Source organism: Betta splendens, chromosome 2, assembly GCF_900634795.4.
Source record: "Betta splendens chromosome 2, fBetSpl5.4, whole genome shotgun sequence".
NCBI lineage: Eukaryota > Metazoa > Chordata > Actinopteri > Anabantiformes > Osphronemidae > Betta > Betta splendens.
This window is the reverse complement of record NC_040882.2, coordinates 19550428-19572172: the sequence shown is the minus strand read 5'-3', so window position 1 is coordinate 19572172 and position 21745 is coordinate 19550428. Positions and strand designations below refer to the sequence as shown.

General features: G+C 46.6%; 1 protein-coding gene and 1 long non-coding RNA gene across 5 annotated transcripts in view; one reads left to right on the top strand and one right to left on the bottom strand.

The window, feature by feature from the left end:
- The window catches only part of LOC129603832 (uncharacterized), a 34353-nt gene extending 23502 nt beyond the window's left edge, over positions 1–10851 (top strand). Inside the window, exon 4 of the long non-coding RNA XR_008694061.1 lies at positions 10703–10851. This is a non-coding gene — a long non-coding RNA (uncharacterized LOC129603832). The remainder of the gene's footprint in view (positions 1–10702) is intronic.
- On the bottom strand, positions 25–16732 carry znf219 (zinc finger protein 219). Of its 4 annotated transcripts, none has more exons than XM_055507066.1 (5): positions 16548–16728; positions 9167–9248; positions 6551–8913; positions 6239–6385; positions 25–4623 (listed from the first exon to the last, which is right to left on the bottom strand). In XM_055507066.1, exons 3-5 carry the CDS (start codon positions 8901–8903, stop codon positions 3446–3448), a joined length of 3678 nt encoding a protein of 1225 aa, XP_055363041.1. In that variant the 5' UTR covers positions 8904–8913; positions 9167–9248; positions 16548–16728; the 3' UTR covers positions 25–3445. The 4 variants fall into 4 exon arrangements, with proteins under 4 accessions (XP_055363041.1, XP_028991259.1, XP_028991249.1 ...); XM_029135426.3 differs by having other exon boundaries at positions 6551–8906; positions 9164–9248; positions 16548–16727; XM_029135416.3 differs by lacking the exon at positions 9167–9248 and having other exon boundaries at positions 6551–8906; positions 16548–16732.
- Between the last annotated feature and the right edge of the window lie 5013 nt (positions 16733–21745).

The following is a 21745-nucleotide window of genomic DNA, read 5'->3' as shown; positions in this document are numbered from 1 at the left end:
TAGAAAAATGAAAAACGAGACGGATTTGATTGTGTTTAATTATTTCTAATGTGTTTTATTTTTTTAATCTGTCCACAAAGTCATATTAGTCACTACTATGTTAGATCAGTTTTCCCTCACTGCAATGGCAGTCAGCTACACGAGAGCCCAAACCCAGCATGGTCCCCTAACCTCACAATAATGTTCACCTTCAAAATGGCCACTGCTAAATACTGATTGTACAGTCATCTTATCTGGTACCGACTGAGCTAATAGTTTACTAATTATTATGTTTAAAAAAAATCAGTCATCACATTGTCTTCATTACATAGATTTGATCTAAAATTTTGTTAAATGTGCCTATAGACACATGGCGAGGCACCTGCGTGTTTGTACAGCCTGTGGTAAGTAGCTCTTAACTCAAACTATACCTTGAATACATACTCCAGTCTTTTAGAGAGGACTTATCTTTCTGTGCTATAATTTTGGGTCTGGAGTTTGAGTCAAAGGGTGTTTTTTTAAAACATGCAATCCTCTAGAGGAAAAACACTACTTAGGCAAAGGGTTTATTTTGAAAAGCTGTTATCGCTCAGGGAATTTTTATTATTAGACACCTACAATGATTGGCAGGTCGTTTTATTCCCATCTGCCAGTGGGAGGAGTAAAAGGGACCATCGCTCAGGTTTGTGCTCTCTTTAAAAAAACACAACATCTCTAGGGCTATCTGTACAACATTCAACAACACATTTCTCTTGTTTTTTTACGTATTTTTCTTAACCATAATGCCAAAACAATAATAATTATTATTATAAGAAGAGCATTTTCCATCTCAACGGCATTGAACAAACACCACACAAACTGAAATGAAAATCTAATAAAGGCCTCAATACCAGATAGTACACGTCACCTTCAAGTGGTGTTAGAGATCGACAGCTTACGGACGAGAGAGGGGCATGAAGAAAGAGCAAGCAGAAGAAAGTGAGGGGGGATCAGATGAGGGAGAACATATTTATGTGTCTTTTTATGCTTTAGTGTCACATTGGACATGTTTTGGCACATCATGAGATTAAATATAATAGTGATTAGTCTTAAACCTGGGCTTTGGTTTACCAAGGGTTAGTATAACAACCAAAGTTTAACCCTGCATGTCTAATGATTTTCTTCTTATCTGGAGGTTAGGGTTAACAGCCATCGAGTTAGATTGTAGCAATCTTGTTTAAGGCCTAATGGGCCTGAAGTGTAGAAAAGATTCAGGTCAGGATTAAAAAACAAAAACAGGAAATGGATTGTGGGTGGGGAAAAGTGAGGAGGACAGGAAGTGGAAGGACATAGGTGAAAGAAAAGGAAAGAGGATGCAGTGTGGAGATACAGTATAGGCTAAGTGCTTTTGGTGAGTTTTACAAAATACACCAGGAAGTGCTTGAAACAGAAGGCACGGTGGCATTGACAGTAGTTGTTAAGGAGACACCACTAAGGGACTTTCACTACAAAACTCATAAGGTGCTCTAAAAAAACACATTAATGCACATTAAGGTGTGGTTGCAATCACAGAAAACCCCATCAAAAAGTAGTCAGAGCAGTTAAATAGCCATCGTCTACCAGTGTACGGGGAAACTAGTGCCTCACATTTGTGTTTTTTCCATAAATACACCTTAAAACCACAAGAATTCACGATAATAATTGATTATGCTTCCACTAGAATTTTAGAAAAAACTTGATTCTGAACTTTATTTAACAACCAGTTCAACGGTTGGATGTTCGCTCGACTGATGGGCCGGTTTTGCTAATTGATGGGGTAAATCTAACGAAACCACAGCTTCACACAGTTTAAACAACAACAGAAAGTGACAACTTCCATTGAATAAACGTTTGGTCTATCGATAAAGTCAAAGTAAAAACGGCTACTTTGGGAACTCAAACCTTGCACAGTGCTCTGTATAGACATTCCAACTAGTCTTAGCTCACAAACATTATAATCAATAATTACCTATTTTGATAACCTTTTTCTGTAAGCATCTTAAAATGAAAATAAACAAAAACTATTATTCTTGTCTTTACAAAAGCTACACATATTCTACTGGGATGTCTATGCATTTGTTAGTGTTTTAATAATTACTCCTATCATTGTCCTTCTTTTCATATAAAAAAGAACAGAGGGAATCTACTCATCTAAATGACACTCTCAGATTCAGTCCTGTTTGGCAGGGCGGCTGCTTTCTTTTTCCAACTCTAGCTTGTATCTCTTCTCCGATGGAGGAAAAACAAAAACTGTTCATTTTTTTGACACGAGTCTCAGTCTCTTGAAAAGGACATGTCAGTTGATTGTGTTCGGGGGCTCGAGCGACGGCCCTCACCCACGCTGGCTGCGTTTTGTTCTCTCCTCGCCTTTATGATGACCTTGAGTTGCCTCGACAACTGCGCCCCACGCTTCAGCACCATTGTAAACACTAAAGTTTGAACTGTGACCACTATTAATCGCTCAGCATTTGACCTCTTTCATCACGTTATACACGTCACCTACTTATTTTGTCTTCTCCTCAAGCTGAGCCAGAAACGGCTGTCGTTTCTGTCAAGGATATCACACTACAATGTAGCATTTCTTTTACAACTTAACTATTCACAACACCGTAGACCCACTTTTAACAAATATACTGTACTTAAATTGTTTTAAACTGTATATTCAGATAAATGAAAGAGCCTTGATGCGCAGAAATATTAAAGACTCTCTTGACAACACACATAAACAGGCACTAACTGAAAAGAAAAACGTACAAACTTTTCATTCTGTTTCTTTAGTACAATTGTCTAAAAACACTTCTCAGACAAACAAGGCAGTGATTTACAGATGAGAGAAGTACATGACCTGTAACAGTTGCCTCATGCCTTAAATTAATACCAAAAATCGTAGCTGAGGTTCACAGCTTGAAAGTTTCCTACTCTAAATTTTCCCCAATCAGTCGAGGAGGAACTTTGTTTCATACTGTTGAGTGGTCCGACACGTATCTCTTCACAGCTGGTTTTAAGTTGATCAACACGGTAGTCTTGGGATATATATTTCTTGTCCATTGTTATCTCTGGAATGATGCAGGATCTGCCTTATATTTATTTCTTCCGTTTACCAAATATGCGATCATTTTAAAAATCTATCTTGAAGTGAAGCTGAAAAAAAAACAGAAAAAAAGTGGCCTAGAAAATCCTGAAAAGATGCATCCATGCCCAAGTAAAATGTGTTTTGTGAGGGTCCACATTGTCAGAACTAAAGAAGACAAATACTTTTGAATGTAATAGCTATGAAATAGCAGTATTCAAGCCTCCACTCTCTGGAATTTTGGAGGGGTGAGTCTCCATTTCAACGTACACCCATTTCCTCCTCTCTGCAAAGCTTTCCACTCATTCGATTGTGGCAAATGCAGCTGAAAACACTGAAGACCATTCTCTGACTGAAATTGTGTCATCCAAAAGCGTTTTAATCTGTTAAGACTCCTTCCTCCTCTCTCTCTCTGAAGCTCAGGTCTGGTGAAAGAACGAGAGACATCCTCAGATCCCGGTCCTGTGAATCTTCCACACTGCTGTTCTCCAAATTATCCTCCAATTCCTCGTCTGGCTCTTCTTCCTCTCCATCAAGCTTCCCCTTATATGCCACACCATCGCGTACACTCCTGGATACTGTGGCCACATTTGAGTCTGGGCAGTCAAGGACATCATCCAGATGCTGTGTTTTATCCTCAGACAGTCCATTAGTTGTCTGGGCCTGAGTTAAGGACCATTCCCCCAGGGGTGCCCGGGACTCAGCCTCAATTGCGTGCCTCCATATCTGCATGGAATTAAGATCAGAGCGACCCTTTCGGGGCCTGGTGGCCTTTGGGGCTCCACTGTCACCCAAAGTAGTCAAAGAGCCCCGTTTGCGCCGGGACTTACTGGTGTGGTTGACCTGAAGATGCATGGCCATCAGCTCAGCAGAGGATGTACGGAAAGGGCAGAACAAACACTGGCTTAGTTTGACCCCTGATGAACTGTCGCCGCCACTGGCCTCTCCTTCCGCAGCCACACTCATGACGCCATCTTCTTCCATCCCGCCAAGACCGGGTGAAGGACGACGGGACAGATCCAGGGGTTCAAACCCACCCTGATTTGAAGGCGCAGGCCCCTCTTTGTCACTTGAGGACTGAACCATTCTGCTAGTAGTAAGGGGCTTACGCCGGGACACTTTTGGAGCCTTTGCTGGGGGAGACTCCCTAATCCAGCCTCCTTCCATTCCACTTTGGTAAATGGCTCCCATTACCCCAGACAGATATCTATACTGGGTCTCCAAGTCGACATCCCTTAGTGCTGCCAAGGCCTTTCGGTGCTCCGGCTGGTCCGGGAGGCCCAGCAGCCAGGACTGCTGGCTTGACCTAGAGGAGGAGGACTCAGTGGAGACGCGGCTGCCTGAGCAGTGGTTGAGTTGGGACCGGCGCTGCTTGGCCATCCCGGAGGTTGCAGAAGTCAAGCTGTTGATTGTGGAGGTGAGGCCAGTGGAGGAAGAATTGGAGGAAGCTGACATGGCGTTGCGTTGTTCCCTGTGGTGTCGCTGGAGGTGGTATTTCAGCGAACCCGACTGAGTACCCGCATAGTCACAATGGGGACATTTGTAGGGTCTTTCACCTAAAGAGAATGGGACACAAAAGGATATATGTTACATACATATGTATGTATTATGGTATGATATGGAAAAACTGAAATAGACATTAGTATCAGTGAATCATCCACCACATTTGTGGAAAAGTCATAAAAAGCATTAAGCCCCCCCCCCCCCCCCCCCCCCCCCCCAGCCTTAGGTGTAATTCAAATGTCAAGCCAGCTAATTAGTTTTCGAGACACAGACAAAAGAATACAACTCACTGGTTACTGGGTAGGTGCAAGAACCTGAAACGCTACAGCATTTCTCTAAAAAGTGCCACCAGCAATACATAATGAGCTATATTTTTTACATTTACACATGATCCTTTAAGCAGCTGTGTGGGAAATGTAGTTACACATTTTAAAGGGAGATGGCAGTATTCCATCACTGGCTAGGAATGACACCGCTGGGAAAGATAAAGAGCAGGATCATGCTGGAGGCATATCAGCAGCAGGATATACACGCGTGAAAAGCACAAATGATCTTATTCACGGGAACAACAAATGATCACACAAGAAGAATGTGGTTTTATTTATGAACGCAGACATATAAACAATTAGACTGTGCTGCTGAGACAAAAATAATGATGGTGTTAAAGTCTCGAGGGGCGACAGTATTCTCAAGGGGGCAGTAATATCAAGAGAGTATTATTATAATTTGATGACTTCACTTAAATTCCTGACCATGTGGTAATCACTCGATGGCATACAGAAGCAATAGTGCATGAATAATATAGCTATGATGTGATAGCTGCTGCAGTACTAAACAGATGACAATGTATTTTAGATGCTGGTTTGCTAGAAATCAGTTACCAGTGACTGAAGATTTGTTGCATCTTAAGCCCTAAAGCAGCGTCTTGATTTTGATCAAATATATCAAGCAAAGGTAAAAAAATAAAGAAAGACAATGACTCACGCTGATAGCATCTTTTGAATATGGATCAGTGAATGAGTGAGTAAGTAAATGAGTGAGTATCAATGTTCATTAAGTCCTGCTGACGTGTCAACAGAAATTCACTATGAGGTCTTTTAATGATTGTCCTGTTCCAGTGTGTTGGAAAGTTTTACTGTTCTCTGTCTCTGCTAATTAAATAAAGATAAATTAAAGTAGAGCAATTACACATGGGTTTGTCTCCAAGACAAAAATTCTCAGGTTACAAACATGAGGCAGTAAATCTTCCATCTATTACATTTTTAATTTTGCATAATTTAAAGTTAGACAAATGAAGTTAGGGAAAAATGCAGACTGTTAAATTACTTAAAGTATTTTGCACCTTTATTGGACCCAGGTTAGTCTAGTAAAAGATGTTCACTGGGTGAAGATCTAGTCTACAGTACCAGTTACCAAAAGTGACTGGGTTTCCCTCCTAAAACTACTGCTACTATAGCCTTGAATAAGCCACTTAACCAGGAGCTGCTCCAGTGGAGCTGCTCAGTTGCCTGCAGTGGAGGGCTATGATTAGCCCTGGCCAGCTCTCCAGGGTGAATGTGTGGAAACGGGAGAAAATGGTAACGTGCGGGTGCTCATCGAAGCCTTTCCAGGGAATTGTAAAGGTTAAGACAGTAAACGTGGTTTGTTAAACTCACAACAGTTTCTCACCTGTGTGAACTCTCAGGTGCACTTTCAGATGGTGTGAGGAGCGGAACGCTTTGCCACAGTAGGGGCAGTCTTTTATCCCTCTGCCACGCACTCGCTCCCTGGTGGGAACTGAAGGTATGGAGGAGACTGCTGTCAAGACATTTTCTCCTGCAAGGGGAAAAAACGTTGTAAAGAAAATTGCTGGTACGATTGGCCCCATGAGAGCTTCTATTTACAAGAATCATTCTGAAAATAGTACAGAGTACCAGTGTGATGATTGCTACATCATTACATATAAGCAAACACATCCAAAAATTCAAAAAACACGTGTACCTTTGAAGCTTGAGACGACAGAGTGAAACCCTGTAGCTGCTCCTGACTGCTGTGACACACCGCTGTGGAGTTTCGATTCCTGTCTCACGTCTCCAGTTTGCTGGGATCCACCACTGTGTAGCTGGGATTCCTGTCTCACTTCACTGCTGCCTCGTCTTCCTAGCCCAGCTCCTCTGCCACTACTTCTTCTACCATCTTCTTCACCACCACCACCACCACCACCACCTCCCTTCTGGGGTCTCTGGGCGTGAACACGAGCGTGAACCACCACCTGTTGTAGACTGCGGAACAGCTTTCCACAGTCTGGGCATTCCCACGGCCCTCCTGTCCCACCAGACTCCTCTCTCGGATCCAAGCCTCCAAGATAGGCTCTGACTTGATCTGCGTCAGTGATTACGGAGCTCCGACCTGCGCCTCGCTGGCCTTGATGCTGGCCTCGCTGGTGGGGCCTCTGCTGCTGCTGAGCAACTGCCAGGCTGCGGGCCACCAACTGCCACCAAGTTGCCTGGTCCCCTCCTTCAGATACTGATGCTGTAGTCTCACCCATGGCCCTAGTTGATCCCCCTCCTCCCACTGAGTCGCCTCCTCCTGAGCCGGTAATACTGCCACCACCACCATTTCCCATCTCTGCCACCTGAGCCACTGCTTGAAGCCTCTCCATACAGCTAGCACCACTGCCATCATTGGGTAACCTGAGATAGCCCAGGATGGCCGACTTGCTTGAGTTTATCCCCATTCTGCCTCCACTGTCCCTTTCTGATCTTCCTTGTGCACTTCTGCCACCCCCTCGCTGAGCCAGAATGAGGCTAGAGTATAGGGAGTTGAGGGACTGGCTGCTCGCAGAGGCTTTGGTCTGCTGCTCAGCACCACTCAGTCCCCCAAGGGTCCCCAAACCAGCCTTCAGCCCAAGCTTGTTAAGATGTACTTTCATGTGGTTTTTTAGGAACCAAGGCTCCTTGAAGCCACGGCCACATACCTGGCACTTATGGTCCAAGGAATCCTTGTGCTTTCGCATGTGTCCCTTAAGGAACCAAGATTGGGTAAACCGCTGTCCACAAGTATCACAGCGAAAGGCAGGCAGCGAGGACGATGCAGCTGCCGCAGCGGTTGTCGTTGTCTGTGGGGTACCTGTGGCAGGGGCTGGGGTGTGGGTTGGGGTGGGAACTGGAGTGTCAGGGGTTGCAATGATGGGCCTGGAGCTGAAGGCTGGTGGCAGAGCAGGTACTTCAGGGGAAGGGTGACATTCCTGCAAGTGGGACGCGAGGCTTTCTTCTTGGCTGGCAGAAAAAGGACAAAGAGTGCATTTATACGGGTTGTGGAGAATGCGGACATGTCTCGCCAACTCCGAAGCCGTGCGGAATTTTCCCTTGCAGGCGTGGCAGCGAAACGTAGGCGCTATGGATGTGGACACACACTCCCCAGTGGTGGAAGAATAGTGAGAGGTCACAGAACCAGGATCCTCGGTAAGAGGAGGCGTCAATGCTGTGCTGTCGTCCAGTAAAAAGTTTTGATTCTGGTCAGTCTGTAGGCCATCATCTAGACCTTTAACCTCTCCATCAACGTCTTCTTCATCTGTGAGATGCTGAATGAGGGTCTCAGGTAATAAACGTTGGTTAGCGTGACTCCTATGATTCTGGATTATGTCTTTGTGGTTCTGTGGGACCTTGAGGTGCTGCTTTAGGGGTGCAGAGGGAAGTCCAGTCCGGTAGAGGGCTGTAGCTCTACGGTCTCGGTCCAGACTGTGAGCTCTGGCGTGAAGAGACAAAATACTTTGGAATCGAAATCTCTTTCCACATACGTGACAGGGAAACCTGAGTGCAGGCCCTGACGAGCTCCCTCCTACTCCCGGTGTTGCCCTTGTAACAGTATCTTTCTGAAACAACTGGAGGTCTAGCTCGTCGTTGCAGTTGCCACTCTGTCCTGATGAAAGGGCCAACTCTAGCGCTCCAAATCCAAGGACCGGCGCTGATGGCGTGGCCGGGGGAGAGGTGTCCAAACAAGGGCTACATCCAGCCTCTTGTCCTCCTCCTCCTGGAAACAAAGCCACTGCTGGGGTTGGAGACGGGGGAACTCCATCAAGATCTTCCTCGTCATCTTCTTCATCGCCATCATGGTGATTGCTGTTATTATCCTCCTTCAGCAGGAAAGGAGAGAGGGGGAAGTAAGGCGTAGTGTCTGAGCTCTGAGGGGAAGGTTCAGGGCTGTGAATGGGAAGGATAGCGGGGCTGTCGGGTAGGGACAGCTGGGTGTGAGGAGACGAGGCCTGGGGGCTGTGGTCCAGGGACGGCAGTGTTGGAGGAGACTGGGGCTGCTCATGAGCAAGAGACAACACACACTCTGGCGGAGAATCCATCCTCTATCAGTAGAAAACAGAGAAAAAAAAGAGAGACAGATATTGAGCCTGACACATGACTTAAGAGGAGTTTGAAAACCTAGAGGAAAGGTTAAATTTACATGTTGTGCATAATTACCTTCAACTGTAATATGACCTTGAACAGATCTGGAGAATACCAAACTATAGACATAAATAGTTCTAAGTGTGCCTTGCAGGAGAGCATGTGCGTATGAAGGCGTGTGTACATGCAAGTGTCTCTGTCAGCAGTAGAAAGTTACCAGCAGTGTGTGTTGTGTTAGGCCATTCTCTAGAGTCTGGGCTGATGGGGGACACACTTCTGTGACAGCCTCCTCCTTTAATTTTCTGGGGACGGAAAACAAACAATAAATAACAAAGCAATAAAACTAATGAGTGTATGAAGACAAATGAGAAACTTCACTTAAATATAAGTGGTTTGCAGTGACAAATCTAACGATGATTACACAATTAAGTTGTTGCCACTTAAAAAAAAAACCTCATTGAACCTATTATCCAACTAAAAAAGGCTTTAGGTAAATTAGCAATATCGGTGTCAGTGTGGGCGCGCGTTCTTTTGAAACACTGAGCAATGAACTGCAGGTAGCAGATTTTTGTCAAATAGGATTAAAACCAATTTGTGTTCAATCTCTTTGAACGTATCCCCCAGTAAATGTTAATAGCAGGGAATTGCATGCACTCAGTACAGCAGCGTTTTAATGCACCTAAATGGCGAGCACAAAGACACGTCTTCATTTGATCCTCAATTACTCCTCCGTCGACGCAGGCGCACGCATGCGCCGCGGCGCTAACAGGTGCGCACCTGTTAGCGCCCTCCGAGCACCGCGGCGTCCTGTCGGCGCATATGGGAGCGTTATCCGGCGCGTGGACGCGTATCAGCGCGTGTGTTGGCGTTAAGGGCACCAGCACAGGACACGGACTGTCCCAAACAGGATGGGCGCGCAGTGTTTTGACTTCCCCTCACGCCCTTCCTGTGCACAGTAGCGACTTTTAGCTTAAAGCGCGCATGCCTTAAAGCCGCTGCCTGCGTGAGGTGCGTCCGGCCCGTGCACTGCTTAGTCATGCTTACTGGTGTAAGTAATGCACCGATGCAGGCTTATTCTGTAGTGTTTACTGCGCTGCAGCCGTCACCCGGGATCACAGACTCAGCTAAAACGTAAAGTATGATATACAGCATATTGAGCACGCCAGCGTTTTGGCGAGCGCCCGCACGCGCCCGGATATTCTGAGTGCACAGCAGTTTGCATCAGTCCCACCGAATTTGTGCACATCGGCTGGTTTTCGTCCGTCGTCCGGCGGAGTCGCGAAGCCGCAGAGGCGGCCGCGACACAAACAAAAGGTCATCAATCACCGCGGCAAAAACAATGGAACATCTGTGTTCGCAGGTGCGTCGCCCAGATCTGCGTTCGCACGGCAGCAGCATGGCCACATATGTGTTTATATGATCGGCTGGATTTGTGCGTCTCTGTGTGCGGTTGTGTGTCACCGAGCCTGGATGACAAAGAGATTCTCATGTAGCCAGTTGACATTTTAGCTCAGCTATGACTCACAGGGATATCACACCATATCAATCACACAAACACACACACACGCAGACACACACTCGCTCTCATAGTCCTTCCTTAATCCACTATTATTGTTCTTCCTCTCCCTTCTGTCTTTCTTTCTCTCCCCGATTCCTACTCCTCCCATCCCCCTCTTATGCTCTCGCTCCCTTCCTCCGTCTATTATTCACTAATTTTCTTTCATTCTCTCCCTCTCTCTTTCTTTCTCTCCTGCAGTGTTGCCAGTTGGCAGCGTGCCAGGGAATGCTGATATCAGCTGGTAGATTGGGCCCTGCCAACATGGCGAGGAGCAAAACGAGAATGGAGGCAGACAGAGGGGAAGAAAGACACAGACGGAGAGAAACATACAGTGCAGTTACAAACTGGGCAGCATAAAAAAAAACACTGTCAAAAGCCGTGTGAATGAAAATGATTTAATGCGATTGCCAACGTGGTGTTGGGGGGAAACGGCGGGATGGAGCGACACAGACGTGGCGGAGTAAAGAAAGAGGGGAATCAGAGAGGTGGTGTGACAGGATGGCGCTCAACACGCAGAGACACAACAACTGATTTATCTGAAGCGCCTTCAAAGTCAAGGCAGAAAAAATACGCATCCAGACGGACGTGGACGGACCCCGAAGAGAAAAGGGAGAGTGTCTCTAGATGTATCTCAGCACTGTTAGGTCTGATGGAATTATCATATGAATATCAGCATCAGAATGCGTTGTTCCAGCGTGACGGTGGCTGTCGCCAACCATTGGCCCTGTCACGCCAATGAGGGGGATCTGGATAGATGCAAAGAGGGAGATAAGGCGCCGGATGCAGGGACGAGGTTGGAGGCGAGAGGCACAGGTGGAAATGGACCACGACGCACGCCGGAACCAGCCGGCTAAGACGCATCTGGACACGGTTGGACGAACGCTTGTCCGCATGATCAAAAAAAAAACAAAAAAAAAATGAGGTGCGTTCAAAGGCTGCGAAAACGCCACGAAGGAAAGGATGCATGCTGGGAAAAGAAAAGTCAAATCGTATTATAAACATGCAATTTTAATGCCAAGTGCAAATTTGACCCAACTAAATAATTCAGGGTTGACATGAGATAGAGGAATCAAACTGTAAGGAGACAAAAACACTAAACGGCTCCTTCCTGCTTCTCCTCCGAATCTGCTCTCGAAACGAGAGCGCATGGTCATTTTATCTGTTAAACGCTGTCATCCGCGATCGCAGCACAACCTGTGAGAACTGGATTTACCGACATGTACGAGCGGCATTGCTTAAATGCTCACTCCCTCGTATCACAAGGTGAGTGCGAAGGGAAAAAACGGGGCGGCTGCTGAGTCACACGTCGCATCAGCTGCCAAGGGAGTCGCAGCGCAATATGTTCAAACAAGTTTGTTTGTGGGGGGTTTTGGGAGCCTGTGTGTAAATAGCAGCTGAACGGCGTGAGGACGGCCTGTGCAGGTCGCTGCGTGTCAGGGCGCCGCATTAAAGTGACTCTACGTATGTGTGAGGGCGTGAACTGCTGCGAGTGTGGGTTCGTCAGCGCTGACTATCAGTTACAGGCTGAGCTGTCTGTCGACCCTTCGCTGCCAAACAAAGACTACTTTGTAATTTCCCATTTGCATGATTATAGTATATGTTGGAGCTATTTGCTGTTTCACTCTAGTAGTTTTTATAGTAGTATCTTACAAGTATTAAAGAAAACAGATACTGTTGCAGACATACATCTACTGTATGACCTCTCTAATGTGTTCTGTGACCCCCCCCCCCCACACACACACACACACACACACTCCCCAGGAGCCCAGGCCTCATTTAGAGACTCCACTGCCCTGGAGGAACAAAGGGTTAAGATACACAGCAACTACTTTTGTGTTATTTTTGCCTGCGCTTGTTTGCACATCCTCCACCGCGTGCCTAAAAATAGGCCTCGCCAAGGTCTCAGGCCCGAGCCTCAGGGCGAAGCGTGTGTCTGCAGGCTGCGAGCGCGGCCGCCTCTGCACTACTGTACGTGGAGTCCCATGTGATGAAGCGTGTGAGAGGTGAGGTGTCCTTTCGGGAGACGTGGGAGAGACACGAGAGACTGGCCACAGAGAAGTGCATATGAAAAGGGAGGATGAGTGACGGAGGAGGGGGAGGGATGGGGGAGGAGTGGGGGGGGGGGGGGGCTCTCTGTGTGGTACAGTGCAATTTGGACTTGTGGTTTTATCACATGGTCACGTGGAAAACTTCCCCACAGACGGTTTTCATTTCCTTTGCTTCACCTTTCCCTGAACCCTCCGCTTCGCTGCAGCGTCGTCTGGCTCGCGCGCTCCCTCTCGCCTTCATCTGCAGCTCCAACGGCGATGAAGGAGCAACGGCGAAAATGTGACTCGCTCACGCCAAAACTTTCGTGTATCGTTTTAAACGGAGCGTGAAAACGGGTGTGGTTCGTGGGATGCAGCGGTGCAAGGTGCCGTGATGCCGTTGAGTCAAAAAGTGCCGGTGTGTCAATTAAAATGCAGCTGTTTTCTTCAAAGTTAAGAGGAAAATGATCCATTTAGACCTAAACTTCCAATCGTTGCGTCTCTCTCTTGCTGCAGATGAGGATCCAACCAGCAAAACGCATCGACCCCTCCGCTGCTCTCTCCATCCTCCATCTCCTCTCAAGCTGTTGCTCCGGAGTTCCTCCTCCCGCACCGAACGCGGGCGCACGTGGAAAAACGCGGGGCGACGCGACGGTGCCAGATCCCAGCGAGTGAGCGGGCGAGCGAGCGAGCGAGCGCATCGGAGCGCCGGGATCGCGGCCGCATCTCGGCGGAGAGACGAGACCCTCGCTCCGACGAGCGGAGGCGCCGGCGGACGTGTCTGATTCAGGATTACACGAGCAAAGCCGCGAAGAGGAGCATCTCTTTGGAGCAGGCAAATGTCATGAGCCAATCACCGGATGTGTTCCTGCTAAAAGGCTTAGCGCCGCACACTGAACATCACCTGCAGGCGCCGAGAGCAGGGGAAGCGGAGCAAGGGAGCAATCACACACCTCACAACAACAACACTTACGTCTTGTTTGCTAATCAGGAATCTAAATTTACCCTGAAAGCTGTCAGTCAGAGAATGAACACGCGACCCACATTTTCAGTTTTTACCAACCGCAGCCCATCTTCTGCGCGTCTGACCTCTGACCCCTAGATGGATGTGTGTCATCTGCTGTATATCTATGAAACATCTTCCTCTCTCACCTGCTGTTTCAAATCACACCGGGCCTTCATGTGTGCGATCCGAGCCCAAAAAACGATGAACCCGAGGTAGCTGCACAGTAGGACCTCAGCCTTCAGTGACTACCTGCACAAGTGAAACCTGTGTGAAACTAGCCTGCAACTCCATACAAGTGCTGCACTATTTAAGTAAGACCCTATTGCTCTAAATACAGGCTAATCCCGAGCAGCCAGCAGAACTCTCAACAGGCTCAAAATGTCACAATGCAGTAGATTCTCCCTAACTGAGGGCAAGCAGGTGCCTCTCCCGCAGCGCACTAATGACCCAATTATATCAATCAGAAGCCTTGATTGGTGCTACACTCCTCTTCCTTTTACTCTGTCTTTTTCTCTCTCTCTTGCCTGCAATCGTTTCCCTAAGAGCCACCTGGATGGGGTGTGTGTGCCCCCTCAAGTACAGTACAGTATGTTCAAAGATGGGGAGGAGGCAGCGCTGATGGTGGCGGAGGAGGAGGAGGAGGAGGAGGACACTACTTGAACACAACAAGCACAGAGCACAGAGAGAGGTTTGAATGAAGCAGGACCATTAGAGCCTTTTTAACGTGGGGCCAGTGTTTTATACTCATTAGTACAGTAGGTTTAGGATGAGGGCTTCAAATATGACATCACCACATCGTACCGGGGAGTGATACTTCACTACAGTGAGGCATTTTAATGACGCTGTGTGTGTCATTTTTTTAAATATTCACAGTAGCACCTTCTACTAAAACAAAATGACTAAATGATTTGGATGAAGCGACTCTACAACAAGTGGGCAACAGAATATATTTTGACGGGTGAAGCGGCGCTCCCATTTTTGTGTTTACCTGCCGGGCACATTTTAAGACGCTGCGTGCTCCAGAAAGTATCGGTTTAAAAATGATAATTAATAAAAGATGAAGTTCAGGGACCCGCCACAGCATCCCTGGTTGTAGGACGAGCCAGCAACGTCAACCTACTTCCACCACGCACGCGCTGCGAAAGTGTGACATTTTGGGTGGATATAAAAATAGGGCATTTCAGGATCCCTAAACATATTCCATTGGATCTGGCGAAGGCGACGGGAGTGTCTTTGGTCAACCCAGATGACACGTCTGCGCCTTATCTCAAGAGGAATTTCCTCCTCGCCCCGATGATGTGCGTCAATAACGTGCAACCATTTTCAGTCGCTCTTTTCCCCTCTTCTCTCTCGCGGCCATCTCAATTAGAGGCACATTAATGAAATAAATAACCGTCAACAAACAATGCACTAATAAACGCGCCCCCCCCCCCCTTCGCTAAAATGAGATCAACCCCGCTCGATCCGCGCACGATCCCGCTCCCGAAAAACGCGAATAAAAAAGCCTAAACAGTGAGGTGTAGTTTGGAGAAGTCGGGGGTGGCGTGTGTGTGTCATGTCAGCTATCGCTCTCTCCCCTGCTCCATTTTGTTCTTAAATTTTCTATACAAAAGATTAAGGGAGGGGAAAAGACGAGTGCGCGAGCGAGCGAGCGAGCGAGCGGGGAGAGGACGAAAGGAGAGAAAAGTGCCATCATGGATTTCATCTGGAGCCCTCTGCCAATCTCCCGCACCGACACCAGTCCCAAAAAGCCACGTCGCGTCCGAGAACGCACATTTTAAACGCGGCGGCGAGAGAGCCGTAACTTGGATTCACGGGATCCGCTCCGGCGACACGCGTTCTCGCACACGCTCGCGCGCAGCCCCAGCGTCGCCCGCCACACTTGCTATGCTACTTTCCGAGCTCGTGGACGGTGACGGCGATGTTACGGGAACTGAACGCGTTTTGTGGTAAACGCTGGGGGAAGTGGTGCGGGTTATAACGCGCTATTGCAGCCGGCGGGTGCGTTTTTTTTTTTTTTGCGCACATCCCACATGAAAGTGACGGTGCTTATCTCGAGAACAGTGCACTACACAATGCCTAATCTGAGTCCAACAAAAGAATTAGTCAAGCTAATGGCATCTACCTACAAATCGCCCCTTTTAAATCAACTTGCTAACAGGCAACCATCCACTTTTGCGCCTCAACATTATGTCTGTAGATGATCGAAATGCTCCGTTACGCACCGAGAACTTGTGTCTGGTTTTGTAAAAAGCTACTTTTTCGTTTCCCGGAGAGGTTAAACGCGGATAAAAGAAAAGGTCGCGGCGCTGCTTCACGTTAAAACCGCTCTCAACGCGTGCGTGGACGCGAGCGAACACAACTTGGTCGAAGTTACGCGAAATAAAAGGAAAAAGCCCTTTAACCGCCCCGAGTGACTTTTCGTGCACTTGCAACCATTTTCCCCCCAGTCGCGTCCAATTTCGGCTCCGCTCGCGATCGCGTCGACTTGTTCAAACGCTACGGCGACGATTTTAGAAACAAAGGCGCATTTCTCCGCTCCCATTGCGACCCCGCGGCTCCGAGCCGGGCTGCGGGGCTGCAGACATGTCGGCCGCTGGCGCACATACACCGGCTCCGTACATACGTGACACACACGTAAAGTGGTCCGGGGCGCGCGGTTACATGCGTCCGCACTTACATACATGCTTCATGCCAGGCACCCGCGCACACGCGCGCACACACACGCACACACGGATCCGAACTGAACATTAAAGAAGCGGAGTGGCCTGAGAAATAAAGCAGCAACAACAACAACAACAACTATATTGGCCATTATCCCGAGTGTTGATCGTGGAAAAAAAGGGCAACAACAGGCGCAATAAATTCAACAATTTTGGGAATGTTTCATCACCGGTGTTTCATGCCTCCATGCATAAAAGTGCATATGTAAACATAGCGGTGGATAAAATTAAAGTAGATCAATGAAGATATAGGATATATGTTGAAAGTAAAGACTCAGTGTACTTACGGGAGAGGCGGCGAGGAGATTAATGACACGACACGTCATGATTACGTTTCACTTGAATTAAATACATTACGAGTTGGGAAAAAAATGGAAATCAGGGTTGTATACAAGCATACGCCGCTTCCCCCTCCCTCCTCCCTGCGTTTGGTCAACCTCTTTTCTCCCTCTCTCTCCCTCTCTCTCTCTCTCTCTCTTTCTCTCCCTCTCTCTCCTCCTCCTCCTTCTCCCTTTCTTTTCCTTCTCCATTTCTTTTCCTTTCTTCTTGCATTTTTTCCCATTTATTGCACAGGAGTGAGTGAACAGGGAGAAGCCGACGAGAGAAGTGGGAGGGAGAGTGATGTAGGTTGGAAATGTTAATTATAATCTCAGCGCAGGCACCATTTTACAACGCTGTCATCTCTTCACATTTGGATCCTAAATATGGCATCTGGGGTGGCGGGTAGCTGACAGTTTGGTTAGACATTTTTTTTGGTGGGGGCAGAAAGAAAAAAGGAAAGTTTCACACCAAGTGTGTTGGGAGGGATGACAGGGGCAGGGGGCAGGCTAAATGTGGTGGTGAGCCACCCCGGAAGCACATGGTCGCACTGAGGATGAGGACATATAAAAAGTGCATGCACTGTATTTGCATGAAGGTTTCCCAATATGAGGCCTGGGGACCAATAGGGCTCCGCCAGGAGGTTTCCAGATGGAGCCCAATGCAAAAATACCAACAGTAGGAAAGAGTAAAAGTTGAAAATTATCTTAGCAACAAATAATGACAATGACAATAATAACACATTTGTGTCCAGAATTAGATTTATGTATACAAACAGAAAATGAACCAAAGGAAAGTTTCTTGATTATTTAAACAATTACTCGTTTCTGCTTCTGTAAATTGCAGATTATTTGGTTATTGTTTGCCCTATCATTAAACATCAAATCCACTATTGGCTGCAAGACACCAAAACATTTATTTTCAATAAGCTGCACAGTGAATCATGACTGACTTTCAGCCTCTAAGGTCTTGCGTTAAACTTGGTGTTGAAAACTCGAATGTGGAAATGTTCGGCTCATTCTTTGTGTTATCCTGCTTAGTGATTGTCAAAAGCCTCCGTGAAGCACTGGAGGCTATAAAAGCGAAACAGAGTAGTAAGAAGTTGAAATTGTTATGTCAGATGTGCATATATTCAGGTGGGACATGACTGTGAGTGGCGCTCGGCCTGTTAGGTGTCATTAGGCTCAATGTTAGAGTTGAGACTGATTTGTGTTTTGCCTCATGTTGCCTCTATACTGTAACACACTGCAAAGTCAACAGCCAGTGGCCAACTAGCACCTACGTTGTCCAACACACAACAAGAAATAAGTTGGCTTTAATCAAAGCAGCACAGTTTTACTTTAAATCATGTCCAATGATGAGTTGCAAATTGTAATGGTAATTATTTTTGTAAATATAGTCAACCTACTGTAAAATTAATTTCTCCCAACATTCACTTTGTTCATCCTGTTCAATGACCCAAAAATCACCAACATGGGACTTGCTAATGGTCCAAAGTGGTTTAGGCCACTTAGCAATATTTTGAGGCAGGTGATCCCCAGTATCCAGGGACTAGTCCATGTCTAAGCTTGGTATCATTGTCCATAACAGATGACGTCTCTAAATTATGCATAACTTCACTTCTCCAAATGAAACCAACAATCATTGGATCTGTTCAAGCATAAGACCAGTTTGCAGTCTGAATAACTTATTCACGTAGACAACTTCACTGGAAGCTAGTTCCACGCTACAACATTAATATTCCAAATGCCCCAAGTCGTCACCGCTCCACCAGAGCTCTCACAACCACAGCTGAGGACTCACCGTAGTCTGCTGTGCAAAGTAACGGCCACTTGGGACAATATTTTATTTGCAACTTTAAACTTTACACTGCTAAAATTACAACTGACAATTGGCTTTTAGCACATTTTGTCCCATTTGGGTCCATGTGGAGATGGGAAAATGTCAAACTTTAAATAATCTTACAACTGGAGGGGACCAGTGCTCTGTTACAACCGAGGATTGGCTCTTGAGTAAATAGTAGATTGCTTTGCACCAGGATGCCCAATACTGTACGTCAGTCACCATCGTGTGCCATCAAAACAGATTTAGATTACATTAGTTTGTCCAGACTATGCAACCTTGGCTTCAGGACCCTCCAACTTCTTACTAAAACCCAAACAAACAAGGTCCTAATATAATTTTGCCTGTAATAATAAAATATACTGCACATAACCATGTTGACTTTGGGACGTTTGTCACTTTACTTTGTCTATGAAAAGTTCTGTTAGCAACTTGCATTATTTCAGATATTCTCCTTGACCTGTGGAGCATGTTGAGGTTTGAAGAGCTGAGTTCAACCCTTTGTTCTTGCCGTTTGTTTTCTGCGTAAGTGGCTCCTATGAGCAAACAGGATGAGGGCAAAACAACGCGCAGAGTCGAAGCGCAGTCCGTAGGCCACGATGCAGGCTGAGTAGAAGAGCCCACGCGCCTCCTCCACTGGTGAAGGCTGAGAGGCCTTCACCACATAGAGTAGCACAACAATAAAAAGTCACCTGAACATCAGGTTACGTAATCGCGCAGAATTATCCACCTCTAAATTCAGTTTACCTAATTTTAAAATTTTTTTTTCGTCATTCAAATGCTTCAGTTTAGTCGCCCTGGATTATTGGGTCCAGGTGATGTTTATCTCTGCCTATGTGTGTTTGCTCTCTTCCTGATAGAGCCGAATTATCAACCAACTGTACCAATGAATGTTTTTCAGTGAAAGGCCTTGGTTCGCCCGTTTAAATGTTATGTGTGCACACAGTGTGTGAAGGTAAACGTTGGCTGGGAAATTCAAATGTCTTTGCTGACGCAGAACATATCTCCTGGATCAGCCATTGTAAGCCTGCTATTGTGTATCTGAGAGTGACTGACTAAGTCTGTGGCATATGTGCAGTGCACGCTTGTCTCAGTGTGTGTACATAGTAAATCAATGTGTGTCTGTGTGTGTGTGTGTGTGTGTGTGTGTGTGTGTGTGTGTGTGTGTGTGTGTGTGTGTGTGTGTGTGTGTGCACGTGCGTGCGTGTGTGTGTGTGTGTGTGTATGTGTGTGTGCACATTTTGCATGTCAGCAGCTTATATGTATATACGTGTGTGTGTGTCTGCTGATGTGTCTCTGTAACTGTGCTCTCTTTCTTTGTGTGCGTGTCTTCTCTGTTTGTGTTTGTGTGTATGCTCCTGGTACATATGTGTATGTGTTTGCGACTGCCACAATGGCATCATCACCCGCCCCTGACGCTTTGATTGTTTTCTCTGCTGCAGCAGAAATGCACCAATTAATATGCAGGGAGTGAGTGAGACACACACACACACACACACACACACACATGAAACACAAAAAACAACCCCCAAAAAACACAGCCATGAGGGAGGGAGACAGGGAGGGAGGTGTGATAGAGAGGAGTGGGGGGGGGGGGGTGCAGAAGAGATGGCACAGAAAGAAGGAAAGAATAGGGTAGATGAAATAAAAGATGAGGAAAAGTGTGTGTGTGTGTGTGTGTGTGTGTGTGTGTGTGTGTGTGTGTGTGTGTGTGTGTGTGTGTGTGTGTGTGTGTGTGTGTGTGTAGGAGAGAGAGAGAGATGGACTGAGATAAGGGCGGAGGGTGGAGGCGAGGGGGTGTAGATGGAGGGGTTGAAATCTGATAGATGTCTGAGTAAAAACAAGAGAAAGATAGAAAGAAGAATGAGGGATGAGGGGATGAAGGGAGGAGGGGGGATCAATATGTACATATTCAGTGAGATATGGTGGGAAATCAATTGAGATGAGGGGAGGAGGAATTGATTTGGAAGGAGGAGGTAGAGATGGGGGGGTCACAAGGAAGGAGCGAGGGAGGAGACGATGGAGGAGGAGGAGGAGGAGGAGGAGTCCAGAGGTGGAGTGATATGTGGCTACGGCTGCTGTCCTTTTTGTCGCAGTGTCAGGGTATTGATACTGTAATACACTCCCACCCCACCCCACATACACACACACACACCATCACCTCTCACCCCCCCATCACAATGCTGCCGTGACAACGGCTGTCGCGGCGACGCCTACTGGCACAATGCAGCCACAATACTAAGGGCACTGAAGCATCACATACACACACACACACACACACACACACACACACACACACGCTCAGAGAGCAGAACAGGCCAGGGAGAAAGAAAAAAAGGAAGAAATAAAAGAAAAAAAAGGGGAGGAGAGATATAAAAGGGGAGAGGTGCAGATTAAGAGGGAGGTAGGAAGATGGATGGATAGAGGGGAAGAGGAAAAAAGGATGGAGATAAAGATGAAGGGAGAGGAAGGTGGAGGGGAAGGAAGGGTAGGGGATGTGGATTGATGGAGAGACAGGAGAGAGGGAGGGAGGGAGGGAAGGAAGGAGGGAGGTGGAGGAGAGATATGGCAGGATAATATTACATGTGTACAATGCCGGAGGGTGTGTGCCCATAGAAACATGTTTAATGGCTTTTATGATTGCAGGGAAGATTGTGTGAGGTGCGTCTTTTTGACAAAGTGATGTATGCACTGCCTGTGTGCAGCCAACAGGGTGTTTATGTGGCGCTGGGCGGGAGGACAAATATATGACAACAGTTACGTGTTTATGTTTACACATACCTGTGTCTAGACGCTGCGCGTGAATGTGCACGAGGCCGCTTCGCTTTAAGTTCAATATTACTTACTAGAAAAACAACGACCCATCTTGATATGATTGTTAAATATTTCTGCCTCTGCTGAAAACACCATGAATCTACACAATGTCCTTTTTATTACCTTAAAAGAGAGAACCCAACCCTGAACGCATCATCTTTCACTTTGTCTGACAGAGCTCGACAGCAGAGACACGTTTTTATATTTAATACAAGTGTATTTGATCAAAACAAAGGCGTCTCGGTACCTCCCTTATCGTTGCCTTTATTCTTTCTCTATTTCAGTCAATAAAATTTTATACGACTATATAAAGCAAAATTCTAGTGAAATTAAATAGGAAAAAAAAAACAATATTGATGAATTTGATCTGTTACTTTTTGTCGCTTATGGGATTTTTTAGGGGGCAGCTTTTTTCCCTCAGTGCTTAAAACCGTTGGTGCCAAAGTTAAGTGAAAGCATGAAAAATCAAATCAAATGAAAGCCACACTCTACCTTCCCTGACCTTCCGCTG

Bases quoted from the DNA above. Each gene is read 5' to 3' on its own strand.
- znf219 (XM_055507065.1), bottom strand. From the start codon at position 9,132: ATGTACACACGCCTTCATACGCACATGCTCTCCTGCAAGGCACACTTA. The intron at 8,907-9,021 runs GTAATTATGCAC...TTCTACTGATAG, and splicing joins AGGTCATATTACAGTTGAAG to AGGATGGATTCTCCGCCAGA. The intron at 4,624-6,238 runs GTGAGAAACTGT...CATTCTCTTTAG, and splicing joins GCACCTGAGAGTTCACACAG to GTGAAAGACCCTACAAATGT.